Genomic DNA, 24,569 nt, shown 5'->3' with positions numbered 1-24,569 from the left:
TTTTTATGGATATCTTTAAGAAATGGCTTTCTTCTTGCCACTCTTCCATAAAGGCCAGATTTGTGCAGTATACGACTGATTGTTGTCCTATGGACAGAGTCTCCCACCTCAGCTGTAGATCTCTGCACTTCATCCAGAGTGATTATGGGCCTCTTGGCTGCATCTCTGATCAGTCTTCTCCTTGTATGAGCTGAAAGTTTAGAGGGACGGCCAGGTCTTCGTAGATTTGCAGTGGTCTGATACTCCTTCCATTTCAATATTATCGCTTGCACAGTGCCCCTTGGGATGTTTAAAGCTTGGGAAATTTTTTTGTATCCAAATCCGGCTTTATACTTCCCCACAACAGTATCTCAGACCTGCCTGGTGTGTTCCTTGTTCTTCATGATGCTCTCTGCGCTTTAAACGGACCACTCCGACTATCACAGTGCAGGTGCATTTATACGGAGACTTGATTACACACAGGTGGATTCTATTTATCATCATTAGTCATTTAGGTCAACATTGGATCATTCAGAGATCCTCACTGAACTTCTGGAGAGAGTTTGCTGCACTGAAAGTAAAGGGGCTGAATAAATTTGTACGCCCAATTTTTCAGTTTTTTATTTGTTAAAGTTTGAAATATCCAATAAATTTTGTTCAGCTTCATGATTGTGTCCCACTTATTGTTGATTCTTCACAAAAAAATTACAGTTTTATATCTTTATGCTTGAAGCCTGAAATGTGGCAAAAGGTCGAAAGTTCAAGGGGGCCAAATACTTTCGCAAGGCACTGTATATTGTACATTTATTTTTTTTTTAACTGAGTAATTGGTAACAAAATCACAATTCTTTTATGTTACATGGACTTTAATACCATAATTTTCATAATTTTCCTTGCATGCACTGGTTCTCCTCTGAGGTTGCTTCGAGCTGCAGTGTACATCATTAATTCAAGACAGTAGCCAGACAGTAGCAGAATAAGTAATTGCTAGCCCACATTTATAATACGACAGGGTCCCTTTATTGTCACTCTGAACCTGAAAACACTTTTCTGCTTCAGTTTATTTCCATCTTCCCACATTGTACTTTCCAGAAGCCATAATTAGTTTTAAACTCATCCCGAAGATGATTAGACAGTCACTTTCTCCCCCTGCGTACAGGCCCTTTTAGCATTAATGTTAATTACAATAAATTAATATGTATATAATCCAACCACGCCATAAAATTTAATGGCGGAACACGCTTGGAGGAAATGGGCCCACGTTTTACGAGTTCAGAATTAATATTTTAGGAAGAGCTGACATCCTCTAAGTAGATAAAATGCACGGGGGCACTTGGTGTCGGTCCACCCTAATCACTTTTAGCATTGTAAATTTGCCATGTGACCCTTTGTAACGAGGAAAGGCAATCTCAAATGAAGTTAAGCAGTTCTGTTGCTCAATCTGAAATGATTTCTTATTTTGGCAAAAAAAAGGTATCTTTTGAAAAATGTGGTATTTACCAGAAAGTCCTGTACGTACGCTAACTAAAATCTGTTAATTGTCTTAGATCTTAGAGGATTCAAAGGAAGATCCCAAAGATCCTAGTAATGTATGTAGCTTACCACCATTACTAGAGTTCTTGGAGATTTTATGCAGCACACCTCTGAGAGCAATCATCAATCTCGTAGCTCTAAGTTTCCCTATAAAGTAACTGTTCCTAATTCTAAACCCTCTCACTGCCTGAGCCCTTGAGCTACGTTCACCTTTGCAGTAGTTAACACAAAGTGTGTTAATGCATGTTAGTTTGCGTATTATGTGTGTTGTGTTAGGGCAGTCCATTAATTTGAATGGTCTCCCAAGTGCACTAATACAAGGCATAACAGTGCATTACTGTGCATTGTGGTGCACTAAAATGCATGTACACTGGCAAGGTGCACTGGGGTGCCATTTAGAATTTTTGGTATCGCAGCACCACACATGCCTTGTGTTAACACGTATGTTCCGGTAGTGCAAATGTGTGAATGGAGCCATATGTGTGGTGTCAAAAGGGTGGACTTAAAGTGATTGTGAAGTTTATTTTATTTATTTTTTTAATAACAAATGTGCTATACTTACCTCCTCTGTGCAGTTAGTTTTGCACAGAGCAGCCTGGATCCTCCTTTTCTCGGGTCCCTCGTTGCTGCTCCTAGTCGCTCCCTTCTATCGAGTTTCCCCACACCAAGCAGCTTGCTATGGGGGAACCTGAGCCGAGCTGCTGCACCGCGTACCCATTCAGAAACGGAGCTGCCATTCCGCCCTGCCCCCTCTCTCTCCTGATTGGCTCACTCACTTTGATTGACAACCGCAGGATCAATAGCACCGCGGCTGTATCTCAGCCAATCAGGAGGGAGAGTCCCGGGACGGCCGAGGGACTCGTGAACATCGCGGGACAGAGAGGGGGGACAAATAAGTATTAGGGGGGCTGGGGAGGCTAGTAAACACAAATGGCTTTTTATCTTAATGCATAGAATGCATTAAGATAAAACACCTTCCTGCCTTTACAACTCCTTTAAACTCCTATACGCAGCACATATGCATCGCTGGAGGCCATATTTCTGTGCTGAGAGAACACTCAATAAATGCTCCCAGCACCGAGACCAAGCTGTTAAAGAAAGCTTTTGGTCCCCACTAAGCAGAACTGGCTCCTGATCATGTGACCACTGTGACAGCCAATCAGCCAATATTTCCTACTCCGTGGTGTTCAGAACTTTTTAAAAAGACACTAAGGGTTAACCTAAACCCCTAAATATAACATCCCCCTCATTACTACCACCAAAGTACAATTTTCCTAAAAAGCTAGGGCTTTTATTGGTAAAACCCATCTCAGTGACTTTGTCTAGGCTAAGATGATGTCATCATTCTGCTGCAGGCAAAAGGAAACACTACTTCAGTCTCCTCTCCACCAATGATTACATTACCACATTGCAACTCTGTAGCCTGACACAAGGTGAGAGGCTGCAGAAGGGTTGATCTGTGTCAGACATTTGTGTCATCTCTGGGCCAGCTTGTTACTCCAGGAAGTAAATGGTGACCTGGGATGAGGCCTAAACAAAGATGTAGCCTTCTTTCTTCAGATTAAAACGGAGTTCCACCCAAAAGTGGAACTTCGGCTTTAAGTACTCCTGACCCCCTGACATGCCACATTTGGAATGTCATGTTTTTGCAGAGGAGCGGGTACCTAGTTTTGACAAGTACCCACTTCCACTCGGGCCGCCCAGGCTGCAAGCTGTCACAGCCGGGTGCCACACTAGTGATGCCGGAGCCGCCGAGAGCAGAGGGAGAGAACCGAGGCTTCGGGCAAACACATCATTGGATCCTGGGACAGGTGAGTGTGTATTTATTAAAAGCCAGCAGCTATACTTTTTGTAACTGCTGACTTTATTAACACAGAAACGACTGGAACTCTGCTTTAAAGCAGAAAAAGGCAATATCGGGGGAGTATCTCTGTAGTAGGTAATAAACACCAGGAACTTTTATACTGATTTATCATTTAGTATGCATTAATTGAAAAAAATAGATCTAATAGTAGGTCTGCTTTAAAGTTAAACTAAAGCTGCAATTATTTACCTCAGCTCCAATGCCGCTGCCAACACCTTCTCACCGACTTCTTCTCCACACATGCGTACCTCAGTGTACATTTTTATCCCTGGTTCACACTGCACACCATATTCCTGTGCAAATCACATGCGATTCTGTGCAGTGCCATTTGAGTTGTTCATTTTGAATGGCTCAAGTTGCACTGCAGGCAGCTTTTTCTTAGTTTGCACTGAATCTGGATCGCATGGGTTCAGGCAAACGCACTGTGTTTTGCAACCTGCTTTTGGGGTGTCATTAACTTTTACTTGACACCCACAGCAGATACATGAACACAGTGCGATTGCTTTGCAGTTTGTTTCACACAGCATCTCTTCTTTTTATATACTTTAGTTCCACTTTAAGCAGAATATATATATATATATATATACACACACATATATTTATATATATATATATATATATATATATATATACATACATACATATATATATATATATATATATATATATATATATATATATATACATACAGACACACACACATACAGACACAAAAGCGGAATTCTTCTTCAATCACCTCCTTATAAACTATTTTTATTGTAAAAAGAAGCAAAATATTTTTAAAAAGTCCTGATTACCAAACGGCAGGCGGACTACAGACAGGAAGTCTTGGTACAGTGTGTTTTTCCTCTCCTGTCCTTACGAGATTTTGCACACTTCGATTCGTCTTCCCAGAAAAGATTGAAGCTTGCTGGGAATCAGAGTGACAAGTGATCGAGTAATGTGCGACAGGAGAGAGATTACAGTGAGAGGCCTGCTGACACAGCACTGCCCGAACCAGGACTGAGCACTCAGAGAGAAATTATTCTGTTACATAACCAGTGCTTACAGCTGAGATCGCTGATCCCACGTGCACCGTACCTGCAAGACGTGGGTAAATCAATTTCCAGGCTATTACAAATACACTTAAAGTGTATCTGAAGCATTTTTTTTTTCTGGATCAATTGTGGAAGGATCAAAACCTCTGTCTGGTTTTTATTTTTCATCTTGTAATGAAATCCAGGGTTGAGCTAGATAGGTCCTGATCTCCTGCTGAAAAGGAGCATCAACACATCCACTTGTGTGTATCATTTATCAAGTTCTCAGATTGGATTGCCCAGGTTCATTACAGGTTTCCTTCAGGGTAAGCTGAGTCACTGCTGGGAAGGGGAGCTGAACTGCTGAGTCACTGTTGGGAGGGGGAAAGGGGAAGCTGCTGAGATACTGTTAGGAGGGGGAGCGGGGGAAGCTGCTGAGATAATGTTGGGATGTTGGGGGGGGGGAGCTGAGCTGCAGATTTACTGCTGGAAGGGGGGGCTGGAATGCAGGGAGCAGGGTGAGTTGTGCTGCTGAGACACTGTTGGGGGGGCGGGGCAAGGGGAGCTTAGCTGCTGAGTTACTGCTAAGAAGGGGGAGCTGAGCTGCTTAATCACTGCTTGGAGGGGGACCAGGGAGAGCTGCACTGCTGAGACACAGTTTGGGAGGAGGGAGCTAAGCTGCTCAGACCCTGCTGGCAGGGGGAGTAAAGAGAGCTGTGCTGCTGAAAAACTGTTGAGAGAGAGAGGAACAGGGGGAGCAGAGCTGCTGAGAGGGGGCAGTGGGAACATCTAAGCTTTTGATAGATAAACTTTAGCAACTTTAAGTTTCTGCTGTGAGGTTTGATTTGTTAAAACTATGTAAAAACCTGATTGTTCATAAGATGGCAGGCTGATGTTAAAACCCCCTTCAGCTGGGGTTTGGGAATGTGGAGTACAAATCATAATAAAAGGGCTGTCACTTTAAATAAGTGCAGGCAGTATTCAGCAGGTTTTGGGTTTTCAAGCCATGAAAAGGGTGAAATGCTCTCAGGCGGCACAAAGATTTTAGGTACATTTAGGTACATCTAGTACATCTCACGAATGCTTGCTGGCTGCAAGGAAACATTTTTATAGGTAGAGAATAGAAGTAATAGATACTTTTTTTTTTTACTTGTTCTTATTTGATGTATTTATGAAATTCAACTTGTTACTGGGCTAGCAAGCCACAGTTTGGGAAAGTACAAGCAATCTTGCAGTGACCCAGTAATGCACAATGATCTCTTCCGAATGACCAAGAACTAGAACATCTATATCAGACTCCCGGCTGTCTCCAATTGAGTTCCTTTTACCACAAGACATGGAGAGACAGCGGCCACTAGTGGTCAGTTCAATTAATGCATATAAAAATATGAGAAAACTTTCCACACCTTGCTAGAACTAATAAGCCTAAACATACTTTATCTAAAAGAGATTGATCTGTGAATTTGGTGTATCTGAATTTATTTTTCAAATGTCATGATTTAAATAAAAGCAGTATAAATATATCATTATGATATTGTATCAGCTTCTTGCAGTCCATGTACAGCAGAGTCCAGACATGGAGAGGGAGAAACAGCACAAGGAGCCAATAAAGTGTGCAGCAGTGCTCATGTGCTATAAAAATAACATGCTGTTAGGAGGAGAGAGCAGGGTGACAGAGAGGAGCTCATCAGTCTGCTGCTTCTCTTTTCACTGTTTGGTCACCGGCTGGGGAAAGAACATGACTTGTAAGTGCTAGTGAACTGCAGCAGCAGGAAAAAAAATCAGGTCTCCTGCCAGACAGGGCTGCCAGGATTGGTAGAACTGTGTAAATGTCAGAAATAGATGGAAAGAAATACAAATCCTTTGGCAAGTAAAAAAGCTTCAAGTTTGAAGAACAGTTTAAAGAACTCCCAAAGAACCCTACTAAGGATAACTGTCAACAGTAAACATACACCCAGCAGTGACCTTGTTAGTTACACCTATATAGTAGCAAGAAGGGTCCCCAACTGCCTTCTAAACAGCCCTAATTTGTTGTGCTATGGGTTTAACAAAGTTCTTCTGGGATTTTAGTTGGCTTGATAGCATCATGGTGTTTCTGAGGACTTACTGTACACAAAGTAGGCTACATTCTCATTGCAGTTTAGCCACATATACTTTTCTGCATTCAGAGGCAGCAAAACTCTGTGCTATGGCTGCATACACTGCTCGCTTAGCTGCGGCTGGTTTGTGCAGAATGCTGACCCTGTATGTACACTTTACTGACACAAGAAAACATCTTATGGCATTTTATCTCCATGGTTATCATTCTCTCCTTACAAACACCCAAAATAAAAGCAGGATGTCTATAATGGTGTGACTGGGGCAGATGGAGGAAGGCAGGGGCACACACATATTTTGAACTTTAAAAAAATCAGCTCTGTACCTGCTCAGCGTAGCTGTCTTTTTTGTCCAACATTTCACGTAACGTCTGCAGGATTTTGATACAAAGTTTCTCTTCCTTCTCCATCAGCTTCTTTGTGTGATTAATCAACCTGTGAAATTGCACATATTAGCTTCTCATTGGAACCTTTAGACCCCTTTTACACTGGCGATCTGATCAGGTCCACCTGTCAGTTTTTCAGGCGGAAAAACCTGATCGGATGGTCCATGTATTCCTATAGACGGTGGGTGTAAACAGACTTCTGTCCAAATAAACCCAACTACCTCTAATCCAAACCAGTCCCCTATATAAACATGGATGGGGATCAGTTTCCCACCGTATAGGCAGATCGAAGGGCAGTCGAGTGTGAACAGACAACTGGTTAGTTGACATCCAACCGCCCATAGAGCAGAGCAGGTTGTGTCCATATCTGCTCTGCATAAACGGAGCGGACACGGACCTGTCATCAGCCCACTCTGATTAGGGGATTCTGCCCCGTGTGAAAGGGGCCTTGGGAGTAAATTCACGATAGCTGGTGAACCCAAGAGCCAAGATGAAACTTCTCTGAAAATACTCTGAGCTGCCGGAGGACTATGCTTCTTCCTCCAAACTAAGGCTACATTCACATGAGGCATATGTTGCATTCAGAGGCTGCATGCAAACTGACCGATGAGCTGTGGCTAGTTTGTGTGTGGCCAGACATCTGCAGAAATGCTGACATTGGACCCACCCTATCTCCCTCCAGGGTTGTAAGAGGCTATATTCGCATGTAACCTCATGAATAAGCAGTGATATGAGAACAACAGTGTCACTGGCTATTGATTTGTGAGTGAAGGCAATGCCTGGCCACTGCTAGTTGTCCTTGTGAATGTCACCAACTCTCCTCTCCTGAAACAATATGCAGTGCAGCATGACTATTCTCCTTCCTCTATCCAATTCTTCTCTCCAGAAATACTCTGCACTGTTGGAGGATTATTCTCCTTCCTCCACCTAGCTTTCCTCTCCTGAAATACTCTTCACTGCTGGAGAACTCTGCTCCTTCCTCTATCCAAAGCCTAGGACACCCGCACCAAAATTCCGAAATTCAGCCGATTCAGCAGGAACTGTCCAAATTGTGGTGCGTGTGTGCATGCGGCTTCTGTCAAACAGTACTACTAGAAAACCAGCATTTGATCAGTTCTTGCAGCCGATGGCTGGAAGCACTGATCTGTGTATCTTTACTGGGGATGGAGGGGTGGGAGTATCGGCTGTCAGGATACAATGTAACTGTGGGAGAGATCCCTGCATCCACATTGCTTGTTTGCCTGTTGGTTGAAAGAAAAGAAAATGTACATGTATACCCAGCTTTACTCCCCTCTCCTGAAATACTCTACGCTGCTGGAGGACTCTGCTCCTTTCCCTATCTAACTCTTCTGAAATACTCTGTATTCATGGCAACTCTGCTCCTTGCTCTGTCTAAGGCAGGCCATACATGACTCATCTTTTTTCGTTCAACCAGCGGGTTGAATGAAAAAAGATGATATGATTCCCCAATCCACGCAGCAGGGATCTGACAGCAGGGATCTTTTACAATGATCAGTGTTGCAAGCTATAGCTGTTTGGGAAAAACCCAACAGGCTGGTTTTATATAGGTTGATTGATAGATCGATTTGTGTATAACTAGCCTGCCAATACATGGATTGAAATTTGGCCAGTCCCTGCTATGGCCGGCCTAACTCTTCTCTCGCCAAATACTTTGCACTGCTGGAGGAATCTGCTCCTTCTTTTACCTAGCTCTCATCTCCTGAAATACCTGAAATGAAATAAAATGAGCTGCTGGGGGACTGTGTTCTCTCCTCCATTTAAAGCTATCCATAGATGATCGAAATTCAGCTGATATTCAACAAGGACCAATCGAATTTTAGTTTCCTCTATGGCCACCCCCGTTTGAGAGGATTTATCCTATGGATCAATTCCTCTTGAACAGGAATATTGCAAACTTGTGTTCGATCAGCACATGTAGCCAATTGGCTGCAGCACTGAGCAGTGTATTCTAAAAGTGGAGGAGTCCCAATATCAGACCACAAAAGCACAGCTAGGAGAAATCCTGCATCCACCTCAAATGTATGGATGGGCTGAAAAAAAAAATCCATTAATGGGCAATTTAACTTTCCTCTCCTGAAATACCTTGTGTTTCTGAAGGACTTTCTTTCTTCCTTATCTAAAGCTGATCAAAACTTGGCCATTCAGCAGGGACCGTCCCTGCTCAACAGAAGTTGATCCTTTGATCAACTTCTGTCAAAGGAACATGTTGGAAAATGTTTGTTGAATGGTTAAATTTAAAAAAAAATTAATCGTGTATAGCCAGCGTAACTCACCTCTCCTGAAATACTCTGCACTGCTGGAGGCCTCTGCTCCTTCCCTCTAACTCTCCTTTCCCAAAATACTTTGGTGTCCTTTTATGAAACGGAGATGAGCAGTGATCCTGCTGATCACAGCTCATTTCCGATCATTCTCAGTTTATGAAACAGAAATGATCGCAGGAGAACATGTTCTCCGCTGATCATCTCTTCACACGGGAATCTGTCATTGACAGACACAGAAATGGCCAGGCTATGAAGCTGCGATCTCCGCACTTCACTGGCGATCTGGGTCAGAATTCACACTCCTGGGTTCACCAGCCTGGAGCTTGTGAAGCGGGGAGTGAAGACAGAATCGGGGGAGAACTGAGGGGGAAAAAGGAAGATTATCGACTTCCTTCTTCCTTGTTCAGACCCCCCAACACAGTAATCATGTCCCCCTGCCATATTTATGTATATATATACATGTATATATATACAAACATACATGTAGATATATATTTAATGTGTATATATATATATACAATGTATGTGTGTGTGTATTCAGTGTATATATATACATATTTATGTAAGGGGACTATTATTTATAACCTCGTGTACTCAGCAGTGATAATTTATCTCTGCTTGTTAAAGCGCGCGAGGGATTTTCATACTACTGTAATCTCGCTTTGTCTCACGAGATTACAGACGCTCCATTGACTTCTACACAGATCTCAGAGAAAACTGTTCTCCTCTGATCACCCTGGGCGAACTGAAGTTCTCTGATTCATAAAATGGGTGCCAGATGTGATCATTTTCCCCGGAGAACTGTAGAGAAGCCAACGGAGAAGAAAATTCACCCGTTCATAAAAGGACACCTTTGTACTGTTAGAGGACTCCGTTCCTATCTCCAACTCTCCTCTCCTAAAATGCTTTGCTCTGCTGGAGGACTCAGCTCTTTCCTCTATCTACAGTGTCTTTCTGCTACTGAAATACTTCAACCTGCTGGAGGACTATGCTGTTTCCATTTGTTTAAAAACTGCAAGATTTGTAGAGACAGTCAACTGTTTAAAAATCATTTTGCTAAAGACCTCTATATTATAGTCTGATGAAAAGTAACCTAATGTTCTGTACAAACAACCCCAGCATTACAGAAAAAGAAAAATGATCCATCAGAAGAAAAGAGAAGACCTACTTAGACATGAAGGCCCCGCAGCGGATCCGTGCATCACTCCCTTCAGGAAAGAGAAGCTCGGGGCTGTGAAGAACATCGACAAGGACTGAGAACTCCGACAACACCATGGGACTGAACTGGTGCTCCAAAGAAGCCACAACATCCTGAAAATAGAATAGGAAGTAAGCCCAAATGATCCACATTTCAGAATAAAAATAAAATCACTGATGCTTTGCACAGGCTGATTTGTTTTAGAATTTAAAAAAAAAAGTATAATAACCCTTAAATTACCTTTGTCAGCCCTAGTTCACTCCTTCTTCCACTTTTCCCCTTAACTTTTATATTCCTGCAGTTTTTTTTTAAATATTTTTTTACCACTAATATTTTCACTTTATTTTTAATTGCTTTCTTTATTAATTTTTAGTGTAGCAATAAAAAGCACACTTCTTATTAGGTGTTTTATTTGTATAAAAAATAAAATCATTTTTTAAGGAAAATGTTGTGAACCCCACCGACTTTGGGACAGCAGCATCTAGATATACCTGCAGCTTCTCAATGATGTTGCGGTAATCCCAAGCTGGACCTCCCAGCATCTCCTTGCGGGGCCCGGTGCGCGCACTCATCCTCCAGCCCATGGCAGCTCTCTGCACCATGTTAGTGTGACTCTTCAGGAAAAGCGTGTTCACCTGGCTGTCCAAATCCACTGGAATGGCTATCCCACGGTTCTTCGCTGGTGGGGAAAACACAAGGAAAATATTTGATCACCAAGTTCTCCAATCATAGGACACTGACAAAGCACTTTAAAGTGGTTGTAAAGGCTGAAGGTTTTTTTTACCCTAATGCATTCTATGCACGAAGTAAAAAAAAAAAAATCATCTGTGTGCAGCTTCCCCTGCAGCCCCCTTATTACTTACCCAGGGCCCATCTTGATCCAGCGATGTGCATGAGAGCAGCGGCTCTCCCTGTTCTCTGCCTCCTCATTGATAAAAACTCAACAGTGGAAGCAATCGGCTGCTGTCAATCACAGCCAATGGGGAGGGAGCAGGGGGCTGGGCAGAACTGCGCTGTGTGTGTCTTATGGACACACAAAGGCGGCTTGGGAGCGAGCATGCACCAGTGCCCAGTGCAGGATAACCTGCATAAATCAGTCCACCAAAGCAGCGTAGAATAGATCACGTAAATCCACACTGATGTGTCACTTGGGGAGTTCTAATGGTGCAGATATACAGGATCACCTTAACCACCACCTCTGTGCTCTGAAAGGGGGGGAGGCAATGCACACTCACCGACTCCAGTGGCCCAATGACTCTCGCCACTGAGCAAACCAGCCAAATCTCAATGACATCCACTTAAGGGCTCCGGAATGGGATCAATGGTATAGGCTCTTATCGAGTGCGACTCCAGTAGCCCAGTGCCTCTCTCTACTGAGCAAGCCAGCCAAATCTCAATCACATTCACTCAAGGCTCCGGAATGGGACCAATGATAAAGGCTCAATCAGGTGCAATTACATGTAAGGGAAGGAATAGAGCTCGACTAGTGTATTAACGTTTAACACTCACTTTATTCCATAAACAACATACATTGCATTTATGGAATAAAATGTTGTTTATGGAATAAAGTGTGTGTTAAACGTTAATACACTAGTCGAGCTCTATTCCTTCCCTTACATGTAATTGCACCTGATTGAGCCTTTATCATTGGTCCCATTCCGGAGCCTTGAGTGGATGTGATTGAGATTTGGCTGGCTTGCTCAGTAGAGAGAGGCACTGGGCTACTGGAGTCGCACTCGATAAGAGCCTATACCATTGATCCCATTCCGGAGCCCTTAAGTGGATGTCATTGAGATTTGGCTGGTTTGCTCAGTGGCGAGAGTCATTGGGCCACTGGAGTCGGTGAGTGTGCATTGCCTCCCCCCCTTTCAGAGCACAGAGGTGGTGGTTAAGGTGATCCTGTATATCTGCACCATTAGAACTCCCCAAGTGACACATCAGTGTGGATTTACGTGATCTATTCTACGCTGCTTTGGTGGACTGTTTTATGCAGGTTATCCTGCACTGGGACTGTATTTTGTTTGATTTTAAATTGTATTTTATTCAAGTTTTCTGTGATTGTGTGGTAGGGGAGAGAGGTTATCATCTCCTTTTGCGCTACTAGAATATATCTGATCTTGCATCTATACATATTCTATTTTTCCATGTATTGTTATTTAAGTAGCAGCATTTGTTACCATACTACAGATTAATATCCTCACTAAGCGCTTGGTTGCTTACCAATAGTGTAGGTTCCGTGTTTGCGTTTGTGTAAGCAGTATATACATGCACCAGTGCCCGCTCGGGAGAGGGGAGAGGCCAGGAGTCCCGACTTAGAACCCGAGAAGAGCAGGTAAGTATTGCATATTTATTATTTTAAAGAAGCATGAGCGTTTACTATCACTTTAAAGTGTTGCCCTTTGCCCTTCCTTTAGTTTTTCACAGCTGTACAGGCTTCCCTACTGTACTGAAATTTCTTAGTGTGATTTCACTACTGACTGTGAGCTTCTCACAGTGTGCAGTGTAAGCTGCAATTCAAATAGAACCTACCTTATGTCCGGGCTGAAGAATGTCCAGCATTATCTAGCCCTTTCCCCCCTAGATATGCAAGTGTTACCTAGGGCATCTGGATGCAAATACAGCTTGTCTAGGGACATCTACTTTTCCAGACTAACACCTGTCCATCAAGGCATTCTGATATTTACATAAATCCTATCAAGAGTCCGGCCACTGCTTGCATCATAGCTGAGGGCTCTTTGGAGGGGGTACTGAGGCAGGCCACTTTGATGCTTTCAGGAAACCTACAGTATGTACAGCACTCTGCTGCAGCCTCCCACCAGCCTGCACTGCATAGAGAAGCACAGACTTAGTGATGACATCACTGGTTTTAAAGTAAAGTATTAATAAAAATGAATACATTTTTTTGAAATGTCATCAGCATGTTGAAGAGGAGGAGGGAAAAAGCGGGCAATGTAAAATATAAGCAGATTAAGCTTCAGCTTTAAGGTGTGGTGAAGAATTAGAGATAGATTTCCCCCAATCTCTCTAGTGCAGTGATGGCGAACTTGGCACCCCAGATGTTTTGAAACTATATTTCCCATGATGCTCATGCACTCTGCAGTGTAGTGGAGCATCATGGGAAATGTAGTTCCAAAACATCTGGGATGCCAAGGTTCGCCATCCCTGTCCTAGTGTGATCACATCCCCTCTAACCTCCAGCCAGAAAAAAATGGGGACACTAGTTCTGGTGGCCTAGGGGGCACCAAGGGATCCCCCTAATTTGCAGGGATTTCCTCTCACTTCCTGTTTGGCTATGGAACAGGAAGTGAAGGTAAATCTCCATTATGGGACATATGGTTGATAGTGAAAAAAAAAAATCTGACAGGACCTCCCTTGCTCTATCCAAAATAAAAATAAAAAAGGTTTGCCTAAAGTTCAACTCAAGCTTTTTGTCACTTTAAAATACTTTGTCCGGTCTAAGCTGGTATAAACTATTATTTTCACTAACAGATACACCTGCTGTAAATGCTGTATAAAAACTGTATGTAGCAAAAGCTACATAAAGTATACATCTCTGTGTTCTAGCAAAAGAATAGAGACTTCCCATCCCGCTCCCTGAACAAAATGCAGTTATTCACAGGAAGCTTTGTATTTTCTGAACGAATACAAGGCTTCCTTTGATTGGCTTCAGTAGAGAGGTGGGCGGATGACATCACAATCTCCACTTCAGCCAATCAGAGGAAACTTTGCATTTATTCAGAAAATACAAGGCTTCCTGTGAATGGCTGAGAAGCGCTAAGCTTGGCCCTGTTTTGTACTGGGAGGAAGATGGGAAGTCTCTATACCACTGCTGGAACATAGCACTGTATACTGTATGTTGCTGATGCTACCTACAGTTTACACAGTGCTCATAGTGGGTGCGCCTGTTAGTAACGTCCAAATTAACTATTTTAAAGTGACAGAAAGATGGAATTTGGCTTTAGGATTTTAAATTGAAGCCAGGCACAACAATATATAACTGCAGATTACTCAGCAATGGCAGCATGATTACAAAAAAAGGGTAACCGTTAAATAATGTCATGAGGCAGGCTCTTATAAAATCAATCCTAATGCATTTGTGTAGCTGTAATGAACAAAAGGGGGCATGGAAAGACTGCATGTGTATACACAGCACACAAGGCTCAGTATACAACCTGACAGGTACTCTTTAAGCCCTTTCAGTGTTCTCGGAAAAAAGATGAAAGTTTGAAAGAAGTTTTCCTTGAAGAACCCTCGGCTCCTACTGCAATTAAGCACAGACAGAATCCTCATCCACGCGGCCGTCTCCATTCATCAAGGTAAAGTGTTCCTGCAGCTGTTTGCATACTCACCCACTTCTGCCAGTGTTTTTATACACGACTCCACTGAGGATTTCTGAGACGGATTCGGCCACGTACAGTTGTAAATTCGGAAGGCGGATTGGAGGAGCTGGATGAAGACGGGCTGGTGGGTCTGCGGAGACATAAAGCAAAGAAACACACCATCTGCACATTAAATCTCTGCGATTACTTCGAAGCATCTCTGATAGCTGCTGGCCCGACATGAGGGCGGCCATTTTGGCAAGTGAAAACGTACACTGAGCGCTTAAATGATTAGCACCTGTAAGATAGACAATGCACACCCAGATATACAGGACTCTTAAAGGGAAAATATACCTGTTTCTCCATGGAAAATATTAAATATGATTTTTGAACTAACCATAAAATCTTTTCTCTGCGTTCATTGAGGGGCACAGCAGAGATCCTGACTTCTGACCATTGGGACAGTAAAAAGATCTTCCAGGACATTAGGAGGAATGATTACCCCAATAGTCAGAGATCAAGATTTCCATTGTGCCCTTCAATGGGCGTGAGAAAAAAAATAAGGATTCTAGTGCAGGTAGGTAAATAGCTTAGGGAAGAAACACACCTTTTGAGTAGGTGCATTGCAGTAATATGCACATCACAGTGCGTCTAGCCGCAATGCCGGCTCCGTGCATTCATGGATATCAGTGTAATGCGTTTTGATCAGTTGTGCTGCCATTTAGGGATCCACGCATGCAGGTAAGTACCAATAAAGAGAGAATCATAAGCTCCACAATCGGTGAAAAATGATTAACTTTCATTAAAAGCATTAAAAGTGCACTAACAACTTTAAAAAATGAACAGCACTGTGAAGAAATACCCGATCATATGGGCACTTCCGGTTTACTTCCAGCAAAGCGTGATGATGTCACACAACAGGGTCATCCTTACGCGTTTCCTTCTAAGCGTTACATCTTCCTGTTGCAAATCACATTTGAGACGAATTGCATAGGATAGAGGCTGTGTGGATTCGTATATAATTACAAAAGTGCTCTTTGACTCTTATATTCTTGAGAGTCAGATGTATCTGAGCAGCAATTTTTTTTTTTTTTTCTGTTGATGGTGCATGTAGAATGGCGTTCACACTGAAGACTTGGACGGTGTTTACATTGATGATTTAGTTTCTACTTCTTATTGCACTTTGTTATGGACTTTTTGAATATTTTTTTTAATTTCCTTTCATTTCTAAGGTGATTTTCTAGTGCTGCATTTAATTTATACACAATGTTTGCTGTGGAAAATATCTCTTGGTGTGCTAGCAGCTAATATTATTGTTCTCACAAAGGCAGTTACTTATAGTACATAGATCAGTAGTGCCACAGTGTACACAAGGGACATACTAGCAGGAGGTGAGACCAGAGTGATAGAGAATAAGCTCCTCAGTCTGCTGCTTCATTCACTGTCCAGTCGCAGGCTGGGAGAGGAACAAGACCGGTAAGTTTAGGGAGCCAGTCTGTTCATTTGAATGGGCTGCCTAACATCAGAAAGCACCAAAAAAAGTTGCATGTACCATTCCAGCCATATTTCATCACACATCAGTTGATAAAGGGTATTGGGGTTTCATTCAGAATGCATGGCACTATATCTCATAACATGCATGACACAGTGAGGAACAAATTCCACAACACAGGAAGTATCCCAGGTTATCAGATACTAAAAAAATGTTACTATCCAAAAGTTTTTTTTTTTTTTTTTTGCTCTCTCTTAAATCTTCAGTCTCCTAATTAATCGCTGATAATCAGAAAAAGACTTAACGAGCTTGAGTGAGAATCTGTATTCCTCGAACATGTTTCGAGTCTTGATAGATGTGCCCAGTTGTTCATTAATCGTGCACCGCTCCGTGGTCCTGAATGTATTTAAATATTGCCTGGCTTTTATAAATCACCGATCCGAATGTGAGAACATGGACAATTATGTCTCCTGACAATGATCCGGGAGATGGGAAGAATTTAACTGGGGAATAAAATGAGCAATGGCCTCGGCCCAGGTGTCTGACAGGTGAGAGGAATTAGGGAGGTTCAAGACGGCATTAAGTGATGAGATGCAGGAGATGTCAGATATCAGCGTCAGTAATTAAAGGATCCTAGGCTGAGGAAGCATGGAGGCTGCCACTGGTCACTTCTCCTTCTAAAAATGGGGTTTTTGACTTACCGTAAAATCCTTTTCTCTGATGTTCATTGACGGACACAGCTTCTCATCTTCTTAATCATTGGGTTATACTGCCCCCTACAGGAGAAGGACACTAGGCAGAAAAAAAAGTCTGGCTACGCCTATGGGCAGTCCCAGGGGGTATACTCCCTCTCTCTGCTATAGGTACTCAGTTTTTTTACAAGCAGTGTCAGAAGAATTACAACTTCACAGAGGATGGGTGCTGTGTTCGTCAATGATCATCAGAGAAATTGATTTTATGGTAAGTCATAAATCCCATTTTCTCTTTCTTTCATTGACAGCCACAGCTCCTGATCTTCTTAATAATTGGGACATCCAAAAGCAGTGTTAAACATGAGGGGTGGGAACAGCGAAAAATAAATTTCCAAGGCTAACTATAGCCAACCAGGTAAACAGGAGCTCAACCAAAACAACTGGAGCTCACCTGAAAAAAACAATACACTCTCAAAGAGGACCAGGTCCTCTAAACAGCAGCCTGCAAAACCTTGTGGTCAAAGAAAGCATCAGCATATGCCAACACATTCACATTATAGAACTTTGTGAAAGTGTGCACCAACGACAAGGTGGCCACCTTACAAACTTGCATCACTGACACCTGATGACGGAAGGTCCAGGAGGCACTGAGGGCCCGAGTAGAGTGCGCCTTGACAGGGAAAGGAGGAACCTGACAGAACAGGCCATAATCTCCATCTGTCTGATCCATCTGGAAATGGTCGCAGAGAAAGTGGACAACCCTTTCTGAGGCCCATTCGTAAGCACAAATAGTGAGTCGGATTTCCTAAAAGACTTTGTAGCTCCCAGGTACACCCTAATCGCCCGGACCACATCCAAGGCATGCAAAGCAATTTCATTTGGATGTTTTGGCCTGGGACACAGGGAAGGCAACACAATGTCTTCATTGAAATGAAAATCAGAGACAACCTGAGGAAGGAACGACAGACAGGCGCGAAGAACCACATCACTGTGAACCACCTAAGGTGAACGACAGGGTAACGCCGCTAATTCCGACACCCTGCGCATAGAGGTGAAAGCCCCCAAAAAGGCCACCTTCTGGGACAACGTAAGCAGGGGAATCTCCTGAAGATTCTCAAAAGGAGACTTCTGGAGGTCTGAGAGCAGCAAATTGAGGTCCCAAGGCGGCAACAGAGACCACGCTGGAGGGGTTAAATGCCTAACTCTCTGAAGAAAAGTACGCACAAAGGAGTATGTGGCCAAGAGCCATTGAAAGAAGACCGCTAAGCTCAACACCTGACCCTTGATAGTACTCAAGGCCAGTTTCTGCTCAACCCCCTCCCGTTAAAGGAAGGTCAAGATCCGAGCCATCGAAAAAAGAGCGAGGATAAACCCTGAGAGACTCACACCACGCCATGTACGTCTTCCACATCTGATGGTAGATCTTCCTAGAAGTAGATTGCCTAGCTTCTAACAACATTGGAATCACAGACTCAGACAAACCTCTATCCATCAGCACCTGCCATTCAACAGCCAAGCTGTCAAAGCCGGCGACTGTAAAGCAGGATGGAAGATTGGTCCTTGGGAAAGCAGATCCTCCCTGAGAGGAAGCTTCCATGGAATGTCAACAACCAGCCGCATCAGATCGGTGTACCAAGCCCGGCCAGGCCAGTCCAAGGGCCACTAATATGACCAGAATCCCTTCTGTCTCGATCCTGCGTAGAAGACTTGGCACAAGCTTGAGAGGAGGGAAAGTGTATATCAGACGATACTGACCCCGGGGGGCCACCAGCGCATCCATGGCGTCTGCCAGAAGATCCCGTGACCGAGCCACAAACCTCTGCACCTTTCTGTTGAGCCGGGACGCTAACTGATCCACCTGGGAGATGCCCCACCGGAAACACAACTGATGAAACATCCTCGGATGAAGGGACCAATCCCTTAGGTTCAACACCTGCCGACTGAAGTAATCCGCCTACCAGTTTTCCACCCTCGGGAATGTGTACGGTTGAGAGGGCTGGAACTAACCATTCTGCCCACCTTAGAATGCCGGCTACCTCTAGAGCCACAGGACACTTCTTGTGCCCCCCTGGCGATTGAGATAAGCCACAGCCGTGGCATTGTCCGATTGAATGCGCACTGGACATCCCTGAAGACAATCCGTCCAATGTTCCAGGCACAATGTTCTGATCGCTCGGAGTACCAAGACATTGATCGGTGGTCTGGACACTTCCAGTGTCCAGATCCCTGGAGCAGAATGCTTGCCGAGGACACCTTCCCAGTGGCACAGGCTGGCATCCGTGGTAAGCACTGTCCAATACAAGGGGAGGAAGGATTTACCCAGCCGAAGCGCCGAAGAACGAAGCAACCATATCAGGGACTCTTTTATTCCCTGGCTCAGCCAGATCCAATTGTCCAGAGACTGCAGATTCTCATCCCATTTGGCTAGAATTCCCCTTGCAGGGACCTCATATGGAACTGTGCAAACGGAACTGCGTCAAAGGTAGACACCATCAGGCCCAGCACCTGCACAGTGGATTACCATCTGCTGGACAGCAGGAGACGAATTACAGCAAGCAGTTTCTGGAGATTGTCCAGAGGAAGGAGCACTCTGGCAAATGCCAAGTCCAGAGTCAGACCCAGATAGTACAGCTTTGTGGATTGAACCAGAGCAGACTTCTGAAAATTCAGAATCCAGCCAAACACCCTCAAGCTCGTATAGTGATTTTCTGGTTTTCCATTACAACAGTAGGAGACTCCGCTCGCAGAAGGAGGTCGTCCAAGTAGCCCAGTCCTGCGATCCCCAATTGGCATTACAATGCTAGCACCGGGGCCAATACTTTCGTGAAGACCCGAGGAGCAGAAGCGAGACCAAAGGGTAACGCCACAAACTGATAATGCTCCTTGTGGAGGAAGCGCTGGAGACCGACATAAATTGGAATGTGAACGTAAGATTCCTTGATGTTGAAGGAGGCAAGAAAAATATCCCTGATGCAGAGAAGCCACCACCATGCGAACGGACTATTCTGAACTGCTGCACCCCCCACAAAACAGTTCAGTGCCTTGAAGTCCAGAATTGGACACATCCTGCCTTCCTTCCTGGGGACTATAAACAGGTTTGAGTAAAATCCCTAAAAACGTTCCGAAGTAGGAACCGGGACCATCACCCTTTAAAGTAGAAGGTCTTGAACCGCCCCAAAAAGAGCCTGTAAGCGGACAGAGGACAGTTGCACGTTGGAAAGAAGAACTTAACTGGAGGGTAAGAACGAAACTCGATCTTGTAGCCAGACCGAATGACCTTGTGGACCCACCTGACTTGTACCATTGGAGTCCACGGGTCCGGTAACCAGCGAAGACACCCCCCGACCCCAGATACGGGTGAGGGCGCACCTTCATGCTGAAGGGGCCTTGTCGGCGGGTCTGGAGAAGCCCGCTCTTGATTTGCCAGACCAAGTTCGCTTGGATCCTGAAGGGCTCCGATTCCTTGTCAGTCAACCCTGAGGGATGAAAAAACTTCTTAAGAGCCCAGAAGGAGGGCCCACGTCTATGACGAGGGTCCTTACCCTCAGTAGCCTGCGGAAGAAAGGTACTCTTTTTCCCCGTGAGACCTTTAATGATATCATCCAGGGTAACACCAAACAGGCGATCTCCTTGAAAGGAAGATCCATCAAGGCCTTTTTAGAAGTCTGGTCTGCAGACCAGCATTTGAGCCAAAATACATGCCGAAGGACCACTGCAGAAACAGTGGGCTGAGCCACTAGGGGAGCCGCATCCAAAGAGACATCACAGATAAACTGCAGCCCCTGGACCAGCTGGTCCGCCAGCTCAGCAAAGGCAGGGGGGAGCTACTCCCCTTCCAGGTCATGGACCAAAAGCCTAACCCATTCAATCAGAGTCTGAGACACCAGGGCAATGGTAAATATCGGCCTCAGTGCTGAACCAGCCAGGGTGTACATATTGCGGGCCACAGCCTCCGACTTCCTGTCAGCCGGGGACTCTTCAACTGGAATCATGGTTGCCTTGTTTAATCTGGAAACCGGAGGGTCCACCACCGCTGGAACAGTCCACTTCTTAAGAAGGGACTCCTCATAGGGGTATTGCCCAGCAAAATCGCTTAGGGACCCCAAGGGGACGCTTTGGTCGTCCCCACTACTTAGTGACAATTCTGTCAAAATAGGAGGGGAAAGGGAACACCTTTTCCGCTCTGGATGGCTTGTGAATGCCAAAGGGAAGCTGCGTCATCCATCTTTAAGGTCTCACGCATAGCTACAATCAGTGCGTCCACCAGTGCCTTTTTATACGCGGTTGCAGAAGTGCAGGAATCCTCCTCACTATCTGAGGATTCAAGGCGCGTGGTCGCAGACCCAACAGGGTAACCCATGTCCGCGGCGGCCAAATCAGATTCAGGATCTGATGAAACAGATGAGGCAGGGGAAGGCAGGGGGCGCTTTTTTGCCAGCCCGTCGCCCAAAAGCCACCTCCACCCGGAACACAAAGTACCGCCGTCAGTGCATCAATCGATCCTCAGTAGAGAGGGAGAGGACCCCACCAGACTCACCACCCCGCAGAAACCAGGCACCACCGCTACCAGGAGTATCTGCACTGCACGAACAGCGATCAGGAAATGAAAAGATCCAGGAGTTAGCACCAGGGGATGAGGAGGGGTTCCTATCACCAAATTCACCACCCAGAGGGCTTCACTATCATGGCCGCTGCTATTTTCAATGACAAACCACCGAAAAATGGCCGCCAGACTACACAAACATAGCCGTTGTGCATTAGGCACACAGGCTAAAACAAAATAGTGGCCCCAAGCGGCACCACGTTGGTCCCAGGGACCCAAGAGGGATCCCTAGGCCTCCGAAAAAATGGCACAGGCAGGAGGGGGGGGGGGCAGGAACCCCCACCAGGTACAGTTCCCCCCCCCTCACAGCAGATCGCCCAGTCGCCGGCGGCGTACCCCCCCCCCCCCCGCTTCCATCGTCACCACAGCACCCTGCCCCCACCCTAGGTGGTAGACCAGGTCACCCCACAGGCCCAGCGTCAGTGAAGGGGGGGGGTGGGGACGAATGGGGGGCGAGATGGGGTCCTTACTCCTGACTAGGCAGAAAAAAAGCGAAGTACCTATAGCAGAGAGAGGGAGTATACCCCCTGGGACTGCCCATAGGCGTAGCCAGGTTTTTTTTCTCCCTAGTGTCCTACTCCTGTAGGGTGGAAGTATAACCCAATGGTTAAGAAGATAAGGAGCTGTGTCCGTCAATGAACAAAAGAGAAATGCTAGTTGCCTGGCCCTCATTCTGTATCAACTGGTTAAAGTGTTTGTGAAGCCACATTTTTTTCTTTTATAGTTCCCTCTATTAGATAACATGATGCTCCCCAGTGTATGTGATTTATAAAAATAATATCCTTTTTCCGAGCGCCGCTCTGCGCTCATGTGACTGCCCGCTGGTCTCCTCTTCTGATCTGACAGCTGCAGGGGGAGGGGCAGAGTATCCCCCGCTGATGTCAGCCGGGACAAGGAGAGGAGGAGACCAGCGGGCAGTCATATGAGCGCCGGGGGGAGGTGCTCGGAATAAGGTATTAGGCGGCATATTTTTATTAATCACATATACAGGGAGCATAATGTTATCTAACATAGGTAACTAAAGAAAGCAAACACAGTTATTTTTACAGCAGGAGGGGAGGATTGGGGAGCTTACAGGCAGGGGGGAAGTGGACGAAGGAGTGGACAGAGGAGGACAGAGGAGAGAGCGGATGACAGAGGCATGTAAACTGACCACGGTGTCAGGGCTCACCAGCCATGATGAACAGTGGTCAGTTTACAGTGGGGAGGGCAGAAACAGGAATGTCAGCAAAGTATTTCAGGGATACAAGGGGGCAAATTACACAGCACAAGCACTGTGCTGTATAACATGCTCTAAAGCAGGGGTCTCCAAACTATGGCCCTCCAGTTGTTCAGGTACTACAATTCCCATCATGCCTAGTCATGTCTGTGAATGTCAGAGTTTTACAATGCCTCATGGGACGTGTAGTTCCGCAACAGCTGGAGGGCCGTAGTTTGAAGATCCCTGCTCTAAAGGAACAGGATCTATTTTTTTTTTTTAGGGTAACAAATACTTTAAGAAACTCCTGATACATATACCAGGAACAATTAGCCCCCATTCACACTATGTAACATGTTACTGTGCGTTGAAGCTAAACATCAGGCATTTATAAAAGATACATGCAAGCAGTGGAAGTATATGAATTTGACTGGCTATCAGCCTTTTTCAGTCTACTGTACAGCAGAGACCAGAGTGGGGGAGGGAGAGATGGATGCAGTGCAGTAACCGCATGCGACTTGAACAGGAATCGCACTGCATTCTTGTTTAAATCACATGTGATTCTGCAGCAGTGCGATTTGAGCTATTCATTCTGTATGGCTCAAACCGCACTGCATCCACACCAAAATCATGTAAGATCCTTTTTTTGTTTGCTGTTCACAACCAAAGCAAATCGAACTGCATTTTGTGAACAGATTTCAGGGTGTCGCTAACATACACACCCACAGTGGTTTGCATGAACAGGGTTCGATTTTGATGTAGTGCGGAAACCGCACAGAATTCACTGAGAATTACGCACCACCTCAGTGTGCACCGGCACTAATAGATATTTTGATTTTGTTCCTCGATCATATTAATATATATTGCACACGATGAAAAAGGCTGCTTTAGTATTTCAAAAAATGAAACCAATACATGAATGTTCCAGGAACTAGTGACAATATTGTGTCGAAATATACCCAGGAGAGGGGAAAATAGCTACTAATTGAAACCTGCACCTGTTTCCAGGCAAGTCTGACTAGACTATGAGTAGATTAACTACTTGAAGATTCAAAACATAAAAGATACTTTCTAAAAAACTACAACAAAGTTTTAGGGCTCTTTCACACGGGCGCTCCGTGTGTCCGCAAATCATCCTATTTTTTTGCGGATGATTTGCGGACATAATGTAAGTCTATGGCATTGCGGATGTCAGCGGAATACCATCCGCTGACATCCGATTTTCCTCCTTTCAGTTCTGTTCCGTTTTTTGGAACGGAACAGAACCCTATTTTTCCTCCGTTCAAAAAACGGAAAGAAAGGAAAATCGGATGTCAGCGGTGTCACCCGCTGACATCCGCAATGCCCATAGACTTACATTATGTCCGCATATCATCCGCAAACGGATGGGATGATATGCGGACTTACGGAGCGGATGACACAAATGTCATCCGCTCCATGAAAAAAAAAAAAAAAAAAGTCCCACAGCGGAGCTTTCACACGGAGCGGCCGTGTGAGAGAGCCCTTATTAGGAAGCATCTTTTACGTCAAGCTTCTCTCCCACTGCGGTCTCTCTACCCACTACTATTACCTGTAACTGCTTTCTATTAAAAAGTTAGAGCACCTGTCTTAATGCAGTCACCAATGTGTAAAATGACACTTGCAGATACAGTGTCTGCAGGTGCCACTGTATAAATACAATGGGGTTGATTTACTAAAGGCAAATATACTGTGCAGTTGCTCCAGAGCTTAGTAAATGAGGTAAAACTTCACTTTGCAAAGAGTACGCAATCATATACAAGGAAAATAAAAAACAGCATTTTTGTTTGTACATGATTGGATGATAGAAACTAGCAGAGCTAAAGAAAATGCACTTCAGCCCCCGTTCACATCTGTGCGATTTGACATGTGATTTGACATGTTAAATCGCAT

General features: G+C 44.7%; 1 protein-coding gene across 1 annotated transcript in view; it reads right to left on the bottom strand.

Annotated features, from left to right (window-relative positions):
* Positions 1-24,569, bottom strand: part of ITPR2 (inositol 1,4,5-trisphosphate receptor type 2) — a 611,059-nt gene that overhangs the window by 229,563 nt on the left and 356,927 nt on the right. The window contains exons 34-37 of the mRNA XM_082252924.1: positions 14,704-14,824; positions 10,846-11,033; positions 10,325-10,467; positions 6,815-6,923 (exon numbers count right to left, since the gene is read on the bottom strand). Of these exons, the coding sequence (XP_082109050.1) occupies positions 6,815-6,923; positions 10,325-10,467; positions 10,846-11,033; positions 14,704-14,824 (561 nt within the window). The remainder of the gene's footprint in view (positions 1-6,814; positions 6,924-10,324; positions 10,468-10,845; positions 11,034-14,703; positions 14,825-24,569) is intronic.

Source organism: Pelophylax lessonae (genome assembly GCF_965119305.1).
Source record: "Pelophylax lessonae genome assembly, chromosome: 4".
Taxonomy (NCBI): domain Eukaryota; kingdom Metazoa; phylum Chordata; class Amphibia; order Anura; family Ranidae; genus Pelophylax; species Pelophylax lessonae.
Note: the sequence above shows the minus strand (reverse complement) of the source record. Positions and strands in the feature narration are given on the sequence as shown.